The 13,784-nt window shown below is 48.3% G+C and overlaps 1 protein-coding gene across 2 annotated transcripts in view; it reads left to right on the plus strand.

Annotated features, from left to right (window-relative positions):
* Window positions 1–2,565: 2,565 nt before the first annotated feature.
* Window positions 2,566–13,784, plus strand: part of AKR1B10 (aldo-keto reductase family 1 member B10) — a 12,916-nt gene continuing 1,697 nt past the window's right edge. Inside the window, exons 1-9 of one of the 2 annotated variants that reach the window (XM_008050929.1) lie at window positions 2,566–2,689; window positions 3,808–3,975; window positions 5,469–5,585; window positions 6,998–7,075; window positions 9,979–10,101; window positions 10,378–10,484; window positions 11,146–11,227; window positions 11,744–11,827; window positions 12,409–12,491. In XM_008050929.1, the coding sequence (XP_008049120.1) occupies window positions 2,624–2,689; window positions 3,808–3,975; window positions 5,469–5,585; window positions 6,998–7,075; window positions 9,979–10,101; window positions 10,378–10,484; window positions 11,146–11,227; window positions 11,744–11,827; window positions 12,409–12,491 (908 nt within the window). In that variant the 5' untranslated portion in view covers window positions 2,566–2,623. The remainder of the gene's footprint in view (window positions 2,690–3,807; window positions 3,976–5,468; window positions 5,586–6,997; window positions 7,076–9,978; window positions 10,102–10,377; window positions 10,485–11,145; window positions 11,228–11,743; window positions 11,828–12,408; window positions 12,492–13,784) is intronic. The other variant, XM_008050930.1, reaches the window with a different exon arrangement.

Raw genomic sequence — 13,784 nt, forward strand, 5'->3', positions numbered from 1 at the left:
TACCTTGGCATCTTCCTAACCAGAGACATGAAAGACCTTTACAATGAAAACTACAAAACACTGCTCAACAAAATCAAAGAAGACAGAAACAAATGGAAAAACATCCCATGCTCATGGATTGGAAGACTCAACATTGTGAAGATGTCCATTTTACGTAAGGCAATCTACAGATTTAATGCAATACCCATCAAATTACCAGCAACATTCTTCTCAGACCTAGAAAAAACAATACAGGAATTCATATGGAAATATAAATGACCAAGAATAGCCAAAACAATCCTCAGTAAAAAAAACAAAAACAAAGCAGGAGGTATCACACTCTCAGACTTTAAACTATACTATAAAGCTATAATAATCAAAACAGCCTGGTATTGGTACAAGAACAGGCATGTCGACCAATGGAATAGATTTGAGATTCCAGAAACAAAACCTCAATTTCTCAACCAACTAATCTTCGACAAAATCTCCACCATCCACTACTGGGGAGAGGAGAACCTACTCAGTAAATGGTGCTGGGAAAACTAGTTGACCACATGCAGAAGATTGAAACAGGTACCCTACCTATCCCCATACACAAAAATTAACTCTAAATGGATCACAGACCTAAATGTAAAACCTCAAACTGTAAGAACCCTAGAAAATGCAGGAGACACTCTTATGGAAGTTGGAAGTGGCAACCAATTCCTTATCAAAACCCCAAGTGCCCAGACCATAAGAGATAAGATAGATAAGTGGGACCTCATCAAACTGACAAACTTTTGCAAAGCCAAAGAAACCATCAAGAGAGCAGGGAGACAGCCCACAGACTGGGAAAAAACATCTGCCAACTCCATGTCTGACAATGGCCTAACATCAAGGATCTACAAGGAACTCAAACGTGCTGAAAAGAAAAAACCAAACAACCCCATTACAAAGTGTGCAAAAGATATGAATAGACACTTCTCAAAGGAAGACATATGAGCAGCCAACAGATACATGAAAAAATGTTCAGCTTCACTGGTCATCAAGGACAAGCAAATTAAAACTACACTTAGATACCACCTAACTCCAGTCAGAATGGTCATCATCAATAACTCAAAAATAACATGCTGGAGAGGATGTGGTGAAAAGGGAACACTTCTACACTGTTGGTGGGAGTGTAAACTAGTACAGCCACTGTGGAAATCAGTGTGGTGATTCCTAAAAGTTCTAAAAATGGACCTTCCATATGACCCTGCAATCCCTTGACTGGGAATATACCCAGAAGAACTCAGGTCACTCTATAAAAAAGATACCTGCACACGTATGTTTATCGCAGCATTGTTCACAATAGCAAGAACATGGAACCAACTGTGCTGCCCATCAAAACAGGACTGGATAAAAAATGTGGTACACATACACAATGGAATATTACACAGCCATAAAGAAGAACAGAATCATGAACTTCGCAGGAACCTGGATGGAATTAGAGTTTATAATATTGAGTTTCACAGAAACAGAGTTGAGTATCACATGTTCTCACTCATAAGTGGTCCTTGAACAACTACCGTATTACTATAGGAAAAGGATTGAAAGTAGCGGGAAACTGCAGGGTGGGGGGTGGAGGGTGGGGAGCTGGGATTGACAGTAGTCGAGATCATTGGTCTATATACCTGTCTTTGTACCAATACCAGGCTGTTTTTGATTACTGTAGCAGGAGACACTTATGGAAGTTGGAGCTGGCAACTAACTCCTTATCAAAACCTGAAGTGCCCAGGTCATAAGAGATAAGATAGGTGAGTGGGACCTCATCAAATTGACAAGCTTCTGCAAAGCCAAAGAAACCACCAAGAGAGCAGGGAGACAGCCCACACACTGGGAAAAAAATTGAGCTACAATAATCAAAAGTCTGGTATTGGAACAAGAACAGGCATATAGACCAATGGGGTTGCCACCCCCCAACCAGTCACAGATAGCTCTAGCGGGGGGTCTGGGCTTGCCGGCCTCCGCACCTGGAACTGCAACTTAAAAAATGGAGGCACTGCTCACCTCCCCCCAGACCCCTGAGGTGGGAGGAAAGATCTCCTGCAAAATCAGAGAAAAGAGTCACCGGGGAAGAATGTCCTTGTCTTTGCTTCCTTCCTTCCCCCCTCTCTCCCTTTCTCTTCCTGGTTTTCTCTCCTCCTCCCCCCTTCTCTCTCCTTCTCTCTTCTTTGCTTCCTTCTCTCCCTTTCTCGTCCTTCCTTCTTTGCTTCCTTCCTCCCCCTTTCTTCCTTTCTCCCTCCACTCCTCCCTCTCCTTCCCTCCTCCTCCCTTGCCCCCCTTTCCCCTCTCCCCCCCAGCTAGGTTCCTTTTCATACAAGAGAAGTTCTGCTTTCCAGCTTCCCACTGTGTTGAACTTGCTGACTCATGGTGAACAGAGACATTCCTGTAATACTCAGCTCAAAAGAAGAAATCTTGCACAGGTTGCATGTTTAAGCTTCATTCACAGTAATCCTCGGTCTCAAGAAACCTGGAATGGTTTTGCTGCTAGGCTGGGCAGGGAAGTCTGTGGACCCTCCCAGCCCCTCCCTGCCCCGCACCGGCCTTTGGCCCCTCCCCGCCTCCAGCCCAGCATGTTAAGTAGCGCTGAGACCTGCTACCCAGAGCCGCCTCTGCGCTAGCCATGGCCACCTTCGTGCAGCTCAGCACCAAAGCCAAGATGCCCCTCGTGGGCCTGGGCACCTGGAAGGTAAGGGTGCACGCCTTGGCACACGGTGCTTGCTAGAGGGTGTTGGGTGTTTCCTCCTCTCTGCATTCAGTGGGAAAGCCTGGAGTCCGTGGGTTCTGGAGGGGTGGAGGCGGCCCTGCAGCCTAACCCAGGCTGCTTTCAAACCAGAGTGTTGACTCTGGTTGCAGAGTGCTGGGACTGGCCGTTTCCAGCAGTCTTGAGAGCTTCCTCCAATAGAAGAGGCTTAAAAAAGATTTTGTGAGAGATCATAGTTTTAAGTTTTTTTTTTTCCCTCCTGTTTGGCTTGGCTGGGTTAGAACAAAATCTGATTATTTTGGGTACTATTTCTTTTCTTTCTTTTGGGTGGAAAGACGCTCCCTTCCTGCAAGGTTTTCTTCTTTTTCTGAATCAGTGGCTGTATGCGAGGTTGCATCCGGTGGGCTTCACAGTGCATCAGGGAAGGTGCTAACAACTTCTCACATTCACTGCAGCTGTGGTCACCACAACAGCCCCATGGGGCAGGGCTGTTATTTTTCCCGTTTGCAGGTAAGGGTTAGAGAGGTTTGACGCACCTGATGGTGCCCGCACACCTAGCAGTGGTGGAGACTGCCGGCTGTTGCTGTGGCCATACTCCCATCTGTGGAGCACCCAACTGCAAGCATCTGGGCTATTGAGCGACCGGTTTTCTGCTGGTCTTTGGAAGTTGCAGCGGAGCCATATGCCCTCCACACTGGGGTGCAGCTCGGGACTAACCTGGGTGAGAAGAGACTCGGCCTCGCTCCAACAGGACGCGAGGCCATACTCAACATTCATTCACTTTCCTTCTTTTTTCTTTTGAAAAGTTTTCCAAAGTGTGTTTCCTCCCAGGCACCTCTGGCAGATGGGACCCCAGCAAGGCCTTGGTTTGGAGAAACAGGGCTGTGTGGGAAAGCCTGTTAAAAAGGTGGTCTTGGAATAAGCTGAGTGCATGGTTGCCAAGCATGGTACGATTCCAGCTACTTGGGAGGTGCGAGGATCGCTTGCAGAGTGCTGGGACTGGCCGTTAGGAGTTCAAGGCCAACCTGGGCAACATAGCAAGATCCCATCTCTAAAAAAAGAAAAAAAGTATACACATGATGGGCTTTTTGTTTGGCTTTCAGTCGCCTCCAGGCAAAGTCAAGGATGCTGTGAAGGCCGCCATTGATGCAGGATACCGCCATATCGACTGTGCCTATGTCTACCAGAATGAGCATGAGGTGGGGGAAGCCATCCAGGAGAAGATCCAGGAGAACGCTGTGAAGCGGGAGGACCTCTTCATCGTGAGCAAGGTACGGGGACGTGTTCAGGAGAGAGTGCCGTGTAGGGGCAGGCGGAGTACTTGGCTGGGCTGGTCGCGAGAGCTCGATTCGGGAGCTGGGCTAGCAGTGAGAGTTGTATACACGGGCTGGGCCAGCAGTGAGAGCCCAAACTAGCAGCAAGAGTTGTATATGTGGGCCGGGCCATTAGCAAGAGCACCACGTGTGGGCCAGGGTAGGAGGGCTCTGCATGTGTACTGGACTAGCATTGAGACTCCACGGGTCTTTTCTACACGTCTGTTTCCCAGCCCGCCTCGCTTCTGCCTTTATGGCATCCACAGGCACCGTGATACCCACACTCCAGACCATCCTTGGTTTTCTTCAGATGCCCCACCTACCTGGGCTGATTTTCCCACCATGGGCATGGCCCATGAGCCCACAGTGCCCTTGGCGCCCTGACTGCTGTCATGGGATTCACCTGCCCCTTGGCGGGCAGAGCTCAGGGTGCAGTCAGTCTTGGTCCTGAAGCTTGCCTGTCGGCTCAGTGGCTATAGCCCTGCGGTTTTCAGCCAGGGGAAACTCTGTAAAACAGCCAGGGCATTTTTTAAGGGTCACATAGGAACTTTTTCTTTCTGTCTCATAAAAGGCAAGTTATGAAGTGTTATTTTAAGGGGGAGGGTGCTGGGCAGGAGGGGACTGAGAATCCCTGGGTCTGGATTGTACAAGTCATAAGACACGTGAGCATGGATGCTCAGAGAGTGCACGCAGCTGGTAGGATGCACAGACCCCACATGTGCAGCAGCCGAGTCCAGATAGAGTCCAGAGAGCTGTCACCCAGGTTCTGGCAGGCTGGAGGATATAGGAGTGCAGGTAACGAGCCATCTGCTCCTAAGTCAAAAGTCTTGAAACGCAAAAGCTAGACGCAATTGCTGCCTTCAGAGAGCCAACAGCTGGGAAGGGAATAGATAAAACAGGTGATACTGACTTCATGACCACATTTGCTCAGTGATGTGAGATATGTATTAGGTACTAGGAGAGCTGACAAGCAAGTCACCTTCAACACGTAAGACATGTCACTGATTGCTGAGCCTGGTGACCTTCCGTGCCGGATCATGTGTCTTTACCAGTTTTGTTACAAATGGTTCGTCCCCATTTTGAGGCGTGCAAATCAAATGACAGGGAAAATGGGCCAGGAGTGGTGTGGTTCACGCTTGTAATCCACCACTATAAGAGCTCAAAGTGGGAGGATCACCAGAGGCCAGGAGTTCAAGACCAGCTTGGGCAACATAGTGAGCCCTAATCACTACCAAAAATTAAACAAAGTAGCTAGACGTGTTGGGACGCACCTGTAGACCCAGCTACTCCCAGGAGATCAAGGCTGCAGTGAGCCGTGATCACGCCACTGCACCCCAGTCTGGTGACAGAGTGAGACTTTGACTCAAAAAATAAATAAAAGGCAGGGAGGATGGGTGTGGTGTGGCTCCCGGTGTCCTGGGTGTGAATGCTCATGGCTGTACTCTTCACAGCTGTGGTCCACCTTCTTTGAGAAGCCCCTGGTGAAGGAAGCCTGCAAGAAGACCCTTCAGGACCTGAAGCTGAGCTACCTGGATGTCTACCTGGTTCACTGGCCACAGGGTTTCCAGGTTTGAGCCCCTCCCTTCTAGCTTCTGAGCAGATGCCAGGAGATAGCACTGTGCCAGGGCTGGGAGGTGGCATGGGCTGGAAGGGAGGCCTTGTATGTTGTAACTGTGAGCTATGGGTGGTCTGGAGGAGATGGTAGAACAGAGAGATGCCAGCCTGGAAGAATGACTGAGGACACGTGTGCCCACTTGGGTAGCCACGCCTGGGTTTTTCTCACAGTTATGTCTGAGAGAAACCTTGATTTCTGGCCAGCTAGACAAGCTGCAGCTGCCATGTGGCCTCTCTCTGTATTCCATGCCCAGGGTCCCCTCCCTGGAGAACTCGGTTATTTTACATAATGATACCTCAGGGCTTGGTCCTTTGGTTAACCAGGACACACCCTGGGAGTGGCATCTTGAAGAAAAGCCCAAGTGGGGTGATGCTGGAAAGTGACCAGTCCTCAGAGAAGAGACAGCCCTCACCTGGGCTCTGCTCCTGCCTGCCCCGAGGGGTGGGAGGAACACAACATCCCCCGCTCACACCCAAGACCTAGTGGGCGATGGTGGCCTGCTGTCCTGCCTCCATGCTTAGATGCTGCAAGGATAGAAGTTGGCGAATGTCTTCCCCCTGAAAGTCACACCCTAAGGTTTAATCCTTAGCTAGTGGGCCTGAAATTAAAGTTTGCCCCGAGTGTAGTTGGGGTCTGAGTGCACATGAGGTTAATGTCCATGGTGATAATGGTGGCTTCTGGAATGTACTAACCGTGGATTTTAAAGTCAATCCAGCAGTTTCCAGAATATAAATATTAACATTCTACAGTAAATTGGTATAGAAATTTTGATTAATTTTTTTTATTATTGCCATTTTTAAGAGATGATGTCTTTCCCCCTGACTGGAGTGCAGTGACATGAACATGGTTCACTGCAACCTCATACTCCTGGGCTCGAGCGATTCTCCCACTTTGGCCTCCCAAGTAGCTGCAACAACAGGCATTGGCCACCACAACTGGCTAATTTTTATTTTTTTGTAGTGATTGGGTCTTGCTTTGTTGTCCAGGTTGGTCTTAAACTCCTGAGTACAAGCAATTCTCCTACCATGGCCTCTCAAAGCACGGAGATTACAGGCATGAGCCACCATGTCCAGCCTGTATAGCGATTTTATTTAAACTATTTTTTTTTTTTTTGAGTCAGAGTCTCACTCTCTCTCCCAGACTGGAGTGCCGTGGTACGAACACTGCACTGCAGCCTCAGACTGCTGGGCTCAGGCAATCCTTCTGCCTCAGCCTCCTGTAAACTCACTCTTGCAGTGTGTATTTCAGTGCTTGAGAAAATGGTACAGACATGGGTATTTAGGACAAGTCAGGTTCCTGAACCTTGTTGAACAGACCCAGGGGCCTGATGCAGATTCCAGTAAACTCTTTGTGCTGCATTTGCAGGCTGGGAAGGACTTTATCCCCAAGGATGATAAAGGCAATGTCATCGGTGGTAAGGCAACATTTTTGGACGCCTGGGAGGTAGGTTTCGCTTCTTTTAAGTGTGCTGGGAGAGAGACTCTTTCCTCAGTCACTGCAAGGTTTCACACTGGTTGAATGAGCCCGTGTGCTAGAGGTTGTCTTATTCCATCTCTAGATGATCTCGTCATCTTGGGCTTCCGGGTCCTTCTGACAGTACTTACATTGTGAGGCGAACACTGAGTCCTCAAATGAGACTGGAAATCTGATGTCTCCCACTTTGGGGGATACACAGGTTGTCCTCAAGCCGGGGGGGGGGGGCATTTGGAACAGGGGTTTTTGCCTGGGTTTGCACGTGTTAGGAGAGTAACTGGGGGGAGTTCCTTAACTCCCATAAGCCTCAGTTTCCCCTCTAAAAAAAAGTCTTGTAAGGCACACTGACAGGATATGGTAAAGATTAAGTTAGCTAACATGCTAGAAACTGTAGTAATCAGTCCACTGAGTCATCCTTCCCTATGGGTAGAGTTATTATCCTCATCGACAAATAATGACATTGAGACTTGAGTGACTTGTCCAGGTCACATAGCAAGTGTGTGGCAGAGCTAGGATTGGACCCAGGCTCAGGTCTGACTTACAAGTTTAGCCCCCAAAACTGTCAGCATGGTGCTTGTCAGGGAGTGAACATACATCCAGAAATTGGGAAGCATGGGCACCCTGCTTCTTAGATCAAATCGCAGCCCATTCAGTATAATTCATTTTCAAAATTGAATTTAGGGAAGGAAGTTTTTCCTCTGTTCATTTTTCTTAAAACATTACATCCTTTTGCAAATGCTAGCAGAGAGCAGAGTGAATGAGCAAGTTGTAAACTAACAGTGACAGAAGATCCAGGAGTTACTGCTGTGTCAGCTGTCTATGTGGGGCACATGTTGTTGCCAAGTTTGCATGATGGTTTACAACTTGAAAACAGTTAAGCCTCGCCTCTCTGAAATGCTTAGCATTGATAGGATTCAATTAAATGCCACTTTTCTGTGGATTGCTTGTTCAACAGTATGTATCCACAAGCACTGTTGAACGTTAGCAGCTAGCTGCAGGAAAATGTAGATAGTGAAACTAACGTCATAACCAAGGGAGAGGGTCATGACACAGACGGGGAATCATTTCATGATGGCAAGGTCAGCAGTCCTGTAAGGGATCTGAAAGGAATTGTCTTGACAAGTACATTTGGCCCTCTGTATCTGTGGATTCTGAATCCATGCATTCAATCAGCTGCGGATTGAAAATATTTGGGAAAAGATAATACAAATCAAAAATCCAGGATGACAGCTATTTACGTAGCATTTATATTGCATTGGGGATTATACAAGTCATCTAGAGATGGGAGGATGTGGGCAGGGCGCATGCAACTACCACTTAAATCAGGGACTTGAAAATCCATGGGAGGCCCTGGAACCCACCGATACTGAGGGACGCCTGGAAATATTACATTTAACTACTGGCAGCAGAAAGCCCATTAAAGGGAAGGGTGGAAAAAGCTTTCTGGATTTCCATGAATGGGTTTTAAAGATTTCTGAAGCTCTCTGGGTTATATGAAAGGCAAAAAGACAAAAGTCTCCCAGCCATACTAGAGAGCTATCTGTGGTGTTATCATTACTGCAATCTTGAACAGTTACTCTCAGTTTCTCCAGGTGTACCTCTCCAGGGACACCACAGCCTGGTGGATTTGCTTAGCAAGGATATGTCATTGCAGTAAAGTTCTGTAGGTCAAAATTGGCAATAGCAAAATGCAATGATTTTTGTAACTGAGAACCATACTTAATAAATTATTGAAAATATAACGTCTCACGAGCAAGAGACTGTACATAGAAGTAAATCAAATATTCTTGGGAAAATCTAAGGAAGGCATCAATTTACCATATGTATCTGCTACCTTCCTAATATGATTAAGTATGGATACATGCTAAAATGTGACAGGACACATACTAGAAACAGGGTTCAGACTACAAGTTGGAACATGCTGATCTTAAAAAAATTTTCATATCTTTTTGCCTTAATGACCACACAAGTCATTATCTAACTACATAGTCTTAAATACTTGTTTGATATCTTATTAAAATAAATGTATTAAGCTTGACCTTTCAAGAAAAGATATTGCCAGTGAAAAAATCAAATTTTAATTTAATTTTTAAAAAATTGAGTCCTTATAGCAGTAGGTCTTTCTCTTGATAATCTTAACTAGAGAAAAAGATTAATATATTTATTCTCCTGCCATGAATGGCTTTCTGTTAGGGAAAAACTTCAAGTTTTTTTCCGAGGTTTATCCGGTTTAAACTCTACCCCGAAGGGCCCCAGGCAACTGCAGTCCATGGGGATCCCTTTCTTCTCTGGTCCCTCGCACTCTCACGTTTTCTGAGGCAGCCTCAGCTGATTGGTCCTCAGAAGGGTACCCTAGCACGTTAACTGGGCTATAAGAATCCTGGAAGGCCTCCTGCGGTGGCTCACGCTTCTAATCTCAGCTATTTGGGAGGCTGGGGCAGGAGAATGACTTGAGCCTAGAAGTTGGAGACCAGCCTGGGCAACATAGTAAGACCTTGTCTCTACAAAAAGATTTAAAAATTAGCCTGGCATGGTGGTGTGCACCTGTAGTCCCAGCTACCCAGGAAGCTGAGGTTGGAGGATCACTTGTGCCCAGGAGGTCAAGGCTGCAATGAGCCATGATCGTGCCACTGTACTAAAAATAATAATAATAAAAGAATCCCAGAAGAGGGAAGCACACTGTGAACTTTTATATCCAACAATTCCTGGACTTGGGTGTATAAACAGTGGCTACAAAGCATTTATTATTTGGGCTGCTGCCAACACATCTGGTAAATTTGGGCAAGTTTGGAAAATGTCCTTAACAGGGCTATGGCAAGCTGGGGTCCCCATTGTCCCTCTCAGACTGCCCCAAGGTGTCCTTTCTGTGACAGGCCATGGAGGAGCTGGTGGATGAGGGCCTGGTGAAAGCCCTCGGGGTTTCCAACTTCAACCACCTCCAGATTGAGATGCTCTTGAACAAGCCTGAACTAAAGCATAAGCCGGTGACTAACCAGGTAAGTTCTGCCTGGCAAAAGTGTAAGGGCCTGGCCCTGTTGCTTCTTAAACGCTGGAGGCAAGCTTAGTGCTGTGTGCTGAGTCTCACTTCAGGGCCAGGGACCAGGATGCCTTGGGGGAGGCGTGAGGAGGCTCTGAGGCCTGGTTTGGCAAGTGAGTCAGTGGGCAGGTGTGGACGCTTTGTAGCTTGATGCTCTGTGCTGTGTGTAGAACTCCCTATGCACAGCTTGAAAAGCAGCTGGTATCCCTGGGCTGAGGACCATTGGCTTTTGCAGGTGGAGTGTCACCCGTATCTCACACAAGAGAAGCTGATTCAGTACTGCCACTCCAAGGGCATCGTCGTCACGGCCTACAGCCCCCTGGGCTCCCCAGATAGACCTTGGTGAGGTGCCTGAGTAGTGGGCCTTCCTCTTGATAATCTTAAAAATACTTGGCCGGGTGTGGTGGCTCATGCTTGTAATCCCAGCATTTTGGGAGGGTAAGGTGGGAGGATTGCTTGAGCCCAGGAGTTCAAGACCAGCCTGGGCAACATAGTGAGACTGCGTCTCTAGAATAAAAAGTTAGTCTGGTGTGTTGCACACTTGTAGTCCCAGCTACTTGGGAGGCTGAGGTGGAAGGATCGGCTGAGCCCAGGAGGTTGAGGCTGCAGTGAGGAATGATCATGCCACTTCACTGTAGCTTGGGCAAGAGAGTGAGAGCCCACTCCGAAAAGAATACTGTTTTATAATTGTGTAATGTTGGTATGCGACCATAAGCCACTGGAAAGAAAAATGTGCCTAAGGTAATATGTCTGGCACACCCAAATGAGATGACAGGGAAGAAAATGGGAATTAAAAACAAAAAAAAAGGCAACATGTCTGATCCTCTGCAAACACTCCTGTTCAGCCACCCAGGGCTGGACCAGCTCTTACAAAATGCTGGGCCCGTGGGAAGGACTCAAGGCTTTTCAGGTCCTCCTGCCTGTCTCCTGAGGGAGAAGCCAGGATGATCAGCCTTGAGGTGACTATGATGATTGTTCCCGTCGGCCATCTTTCTGCCCCTAGGGTCAAGCCAGAAGACCCTTCCCTGCTAGAGGACCCCAAGATTAAGGAGATTGCTGCAAAGCACAAAAAAACCGCTGCCCAGGTACAGTGTGTGTTCTTATCCAGTAATGCATTCTCCCAGTCATGTGCTTTATTTCTTGTGTTGTCTTCAGTGGCCTCCCTGAAGAGGAAGCAAACAGGAGTGCAGCCCACTAAGGTGCTTCCTCGAGGGTCTCTTAGGACCTTAGGGGTGTGAAGGCTGTTGCCAGAACAAGGATGGCATCTGTCCAGCAGCTTCCTGGAGGCCCCAGAGCCCAGCTACAAAGCGTGGCTGGGGAACCTGGAGACCCAGGTGCAGTTGCCAGCTCTACCCCATCGGCCTGGACGCCCCAGCCGATGTTTTTATTCTTAAAAGAGGAGACTTATGGCTGTCCCTAGGATTTAGCGGGAGAGTCAAGAGGAAGCCTGGCCTGTGTCTCTCTCAGCTCTTCAGTGCCTGGTCAACATTAGCTCTTGTACCCAAAGCCACCGTGAGCTACAGAGAGAGTTTATTTTTCCTTTATGTAAAAGGAAGGGTTCTTGTAGATAAGTGAAAACATGATACCCCTTTTCTGCATAGATTCTGATCCGGTTCCATATCCAGAGGAATGTGGTCACAATCCCCAAGTCTGTGACACCAGCACGCATTGTTGAGAACTTTCAGGTAAGATCTTGGCCCTGGTGGTCTTCAGTGAAGCAGGAGATGGGGAGGCTCTCAAGGGTTTCTCATCCCATCCTAGGGTCATCTGGGGCTCTTCCCTGGCCCACCACCCAGTCACTTCTCAGTCCAGTAGAACTCAGATGAGTGACCCATGGGCTGCAGACGGGCTGGGGGCTCAGCTGGTAAAGCCCTCTCAGGTCTGAGCAGCTCTGGGAAGACCCCCGGTGGCCCCTGGACAGTTGGTTCACACACTGCAGAAGAGTAGCCCATCACGGTCTGCCACTTCCCAGCATCAGAGGAGGTGTGGCCCCTGAATCAGGAGCACAGATGCTGCACACATCTGCAGTTTAGCACCCGTAGGCCTGGAGCACTGAGCCCCACATATACTGCAGCCTTCATGTGGGACATCCTTTGGAGAACATGTTGTCTCCAGTGGCTGTAACGGGAGAGATGCCCATGGCGGGGCCAGGCTGTGGGTGTGTGCTCCTTCTTGCTAGCATGGCTGGTGATCTCTGACCATCAGACCACAGCACGCCTGCCTCACCAGGAATGTGTGGAGACTCTTGCCCCACCCCCACCCCCAGGTCTTTGACTTCAAGTTGACTGATGAGGAGATGACAACCATCCTCAGCTTCAACAAAAACTGGCGGGCCTGTGGCCTACAAAAGTAAGTCGCAAGCCAGGAGGAAGGTTGCCGGGAGGTTCTCTGAGTGGGCAGAGTGTTCCCTGGGAGGATGAGATGGCGGCTGGACCTGCTGTTACTTTCAAACACTGTTTTCCAGAAGTTTTGCAAATTAAAGTTGGAGTGTCTGGGGGCATCGTGAGGAGGGAGCCTCTCTAGTGGCGGCTCATTGTCTGAACTTCGGAGGCAGAGCTGAACTTTCAAGCGGGTACTGTCACTAGGCAGGAAGCAGGCTGTCCATTCACTCGCTCTGATATGTATTGACCATCTACTGCGTGCCAGGCATTTTCCAGGAGCTTGGGATTTCAGACTACACAGTTCCTGCCTTCACAGGCTTATATTCTGGGAGGGAGGATGGAAGTAAATCAACTCAAAATACCACATATGTTAGACAGTAACATGCTGTGTAGAAAAATAAGAGTCAAATGGGTGGGTGAGGGGAGGGGTGGTGTGGGGTGGGTTGGAGGCTGCTTTGCTGATAAGATGGTAGATGAGTCAAAACCTACAGGGGTGTGAGATGAGCTGTATGGCTATTTGGGGGAAGAGCATTCTTGACCACGATAACAGCAGGCTCAAAAGCCCTGGGGTGGGTGGTGTTTAGAGAATTTGGGTAAGAATGAGTGAGGGAAGGAATGGGAGGTCAGAGAGAGGTGTCGGGCTCAGAGTGTGCAGAGTGGTGTGGACTACAGATGCTGAATCGGGCTTTCAGTGAGCTGAGAAGCCACTGGAGGATTTTGAGTGGTTGAGAGGTGGTGGGAGACTATTTTAGTAATCTGGGGGAGAGGACAGTCCCTGGGCCTGGGTGGTGGTGGCAGAGATAAGGAATGGTCAGATTCCAGACAGACTGGGACATCAGAGCCAACTGAATCTGCTGACACATACGGAATCGCGGATGCCTCCATGTTGTTGTTTAGTTTGCCAAGTGACACGAGCACGGAAGCACCATGTGGGTGAGGACTTTGGGGACTTGATCTCAGACCTGTTTGTGAAGCCTCTGAAATGTCTGAGGGGCGTCGGGCATCAGGCAGTGGGGTGTCAGTGTGGGATTGGGAGTACAGATCTGGGTTTTGATGAATGTTGGCCATTAAGAGCACATAGTGGTCACTGAAGCCACAGGGCTGGATAAGCATACCCAGGAGAGTGAGTTTCCAAAGAACAGAAGATTGAGATGATGCCTTCCCAGAACATACTCTCTGTCAGTTATAGCACTCTCCAGTTGCTGGCATTCTTTTTTTTTTTTTTTTTTTTTTTGAGTTGGAGTCTCACTCTGTCTCCCCG

Source organism: Carlito syrichta, unplaced genomic scaffold (genome assembly GCF_000164805.1).
Source record: "Carlito syrichta isolate Samal-C Ts95f unplaced genomic scaffold, Tarsius_syrichta-2.0.1 Scaffold154383, whole genome shotgun sequence".
Taxonomy (NCBI): Eukaryota; Metazoa; Chordata; class Mammalia; order Primates; family Tarsiidae; genus Carlito; species Carlito syrichta.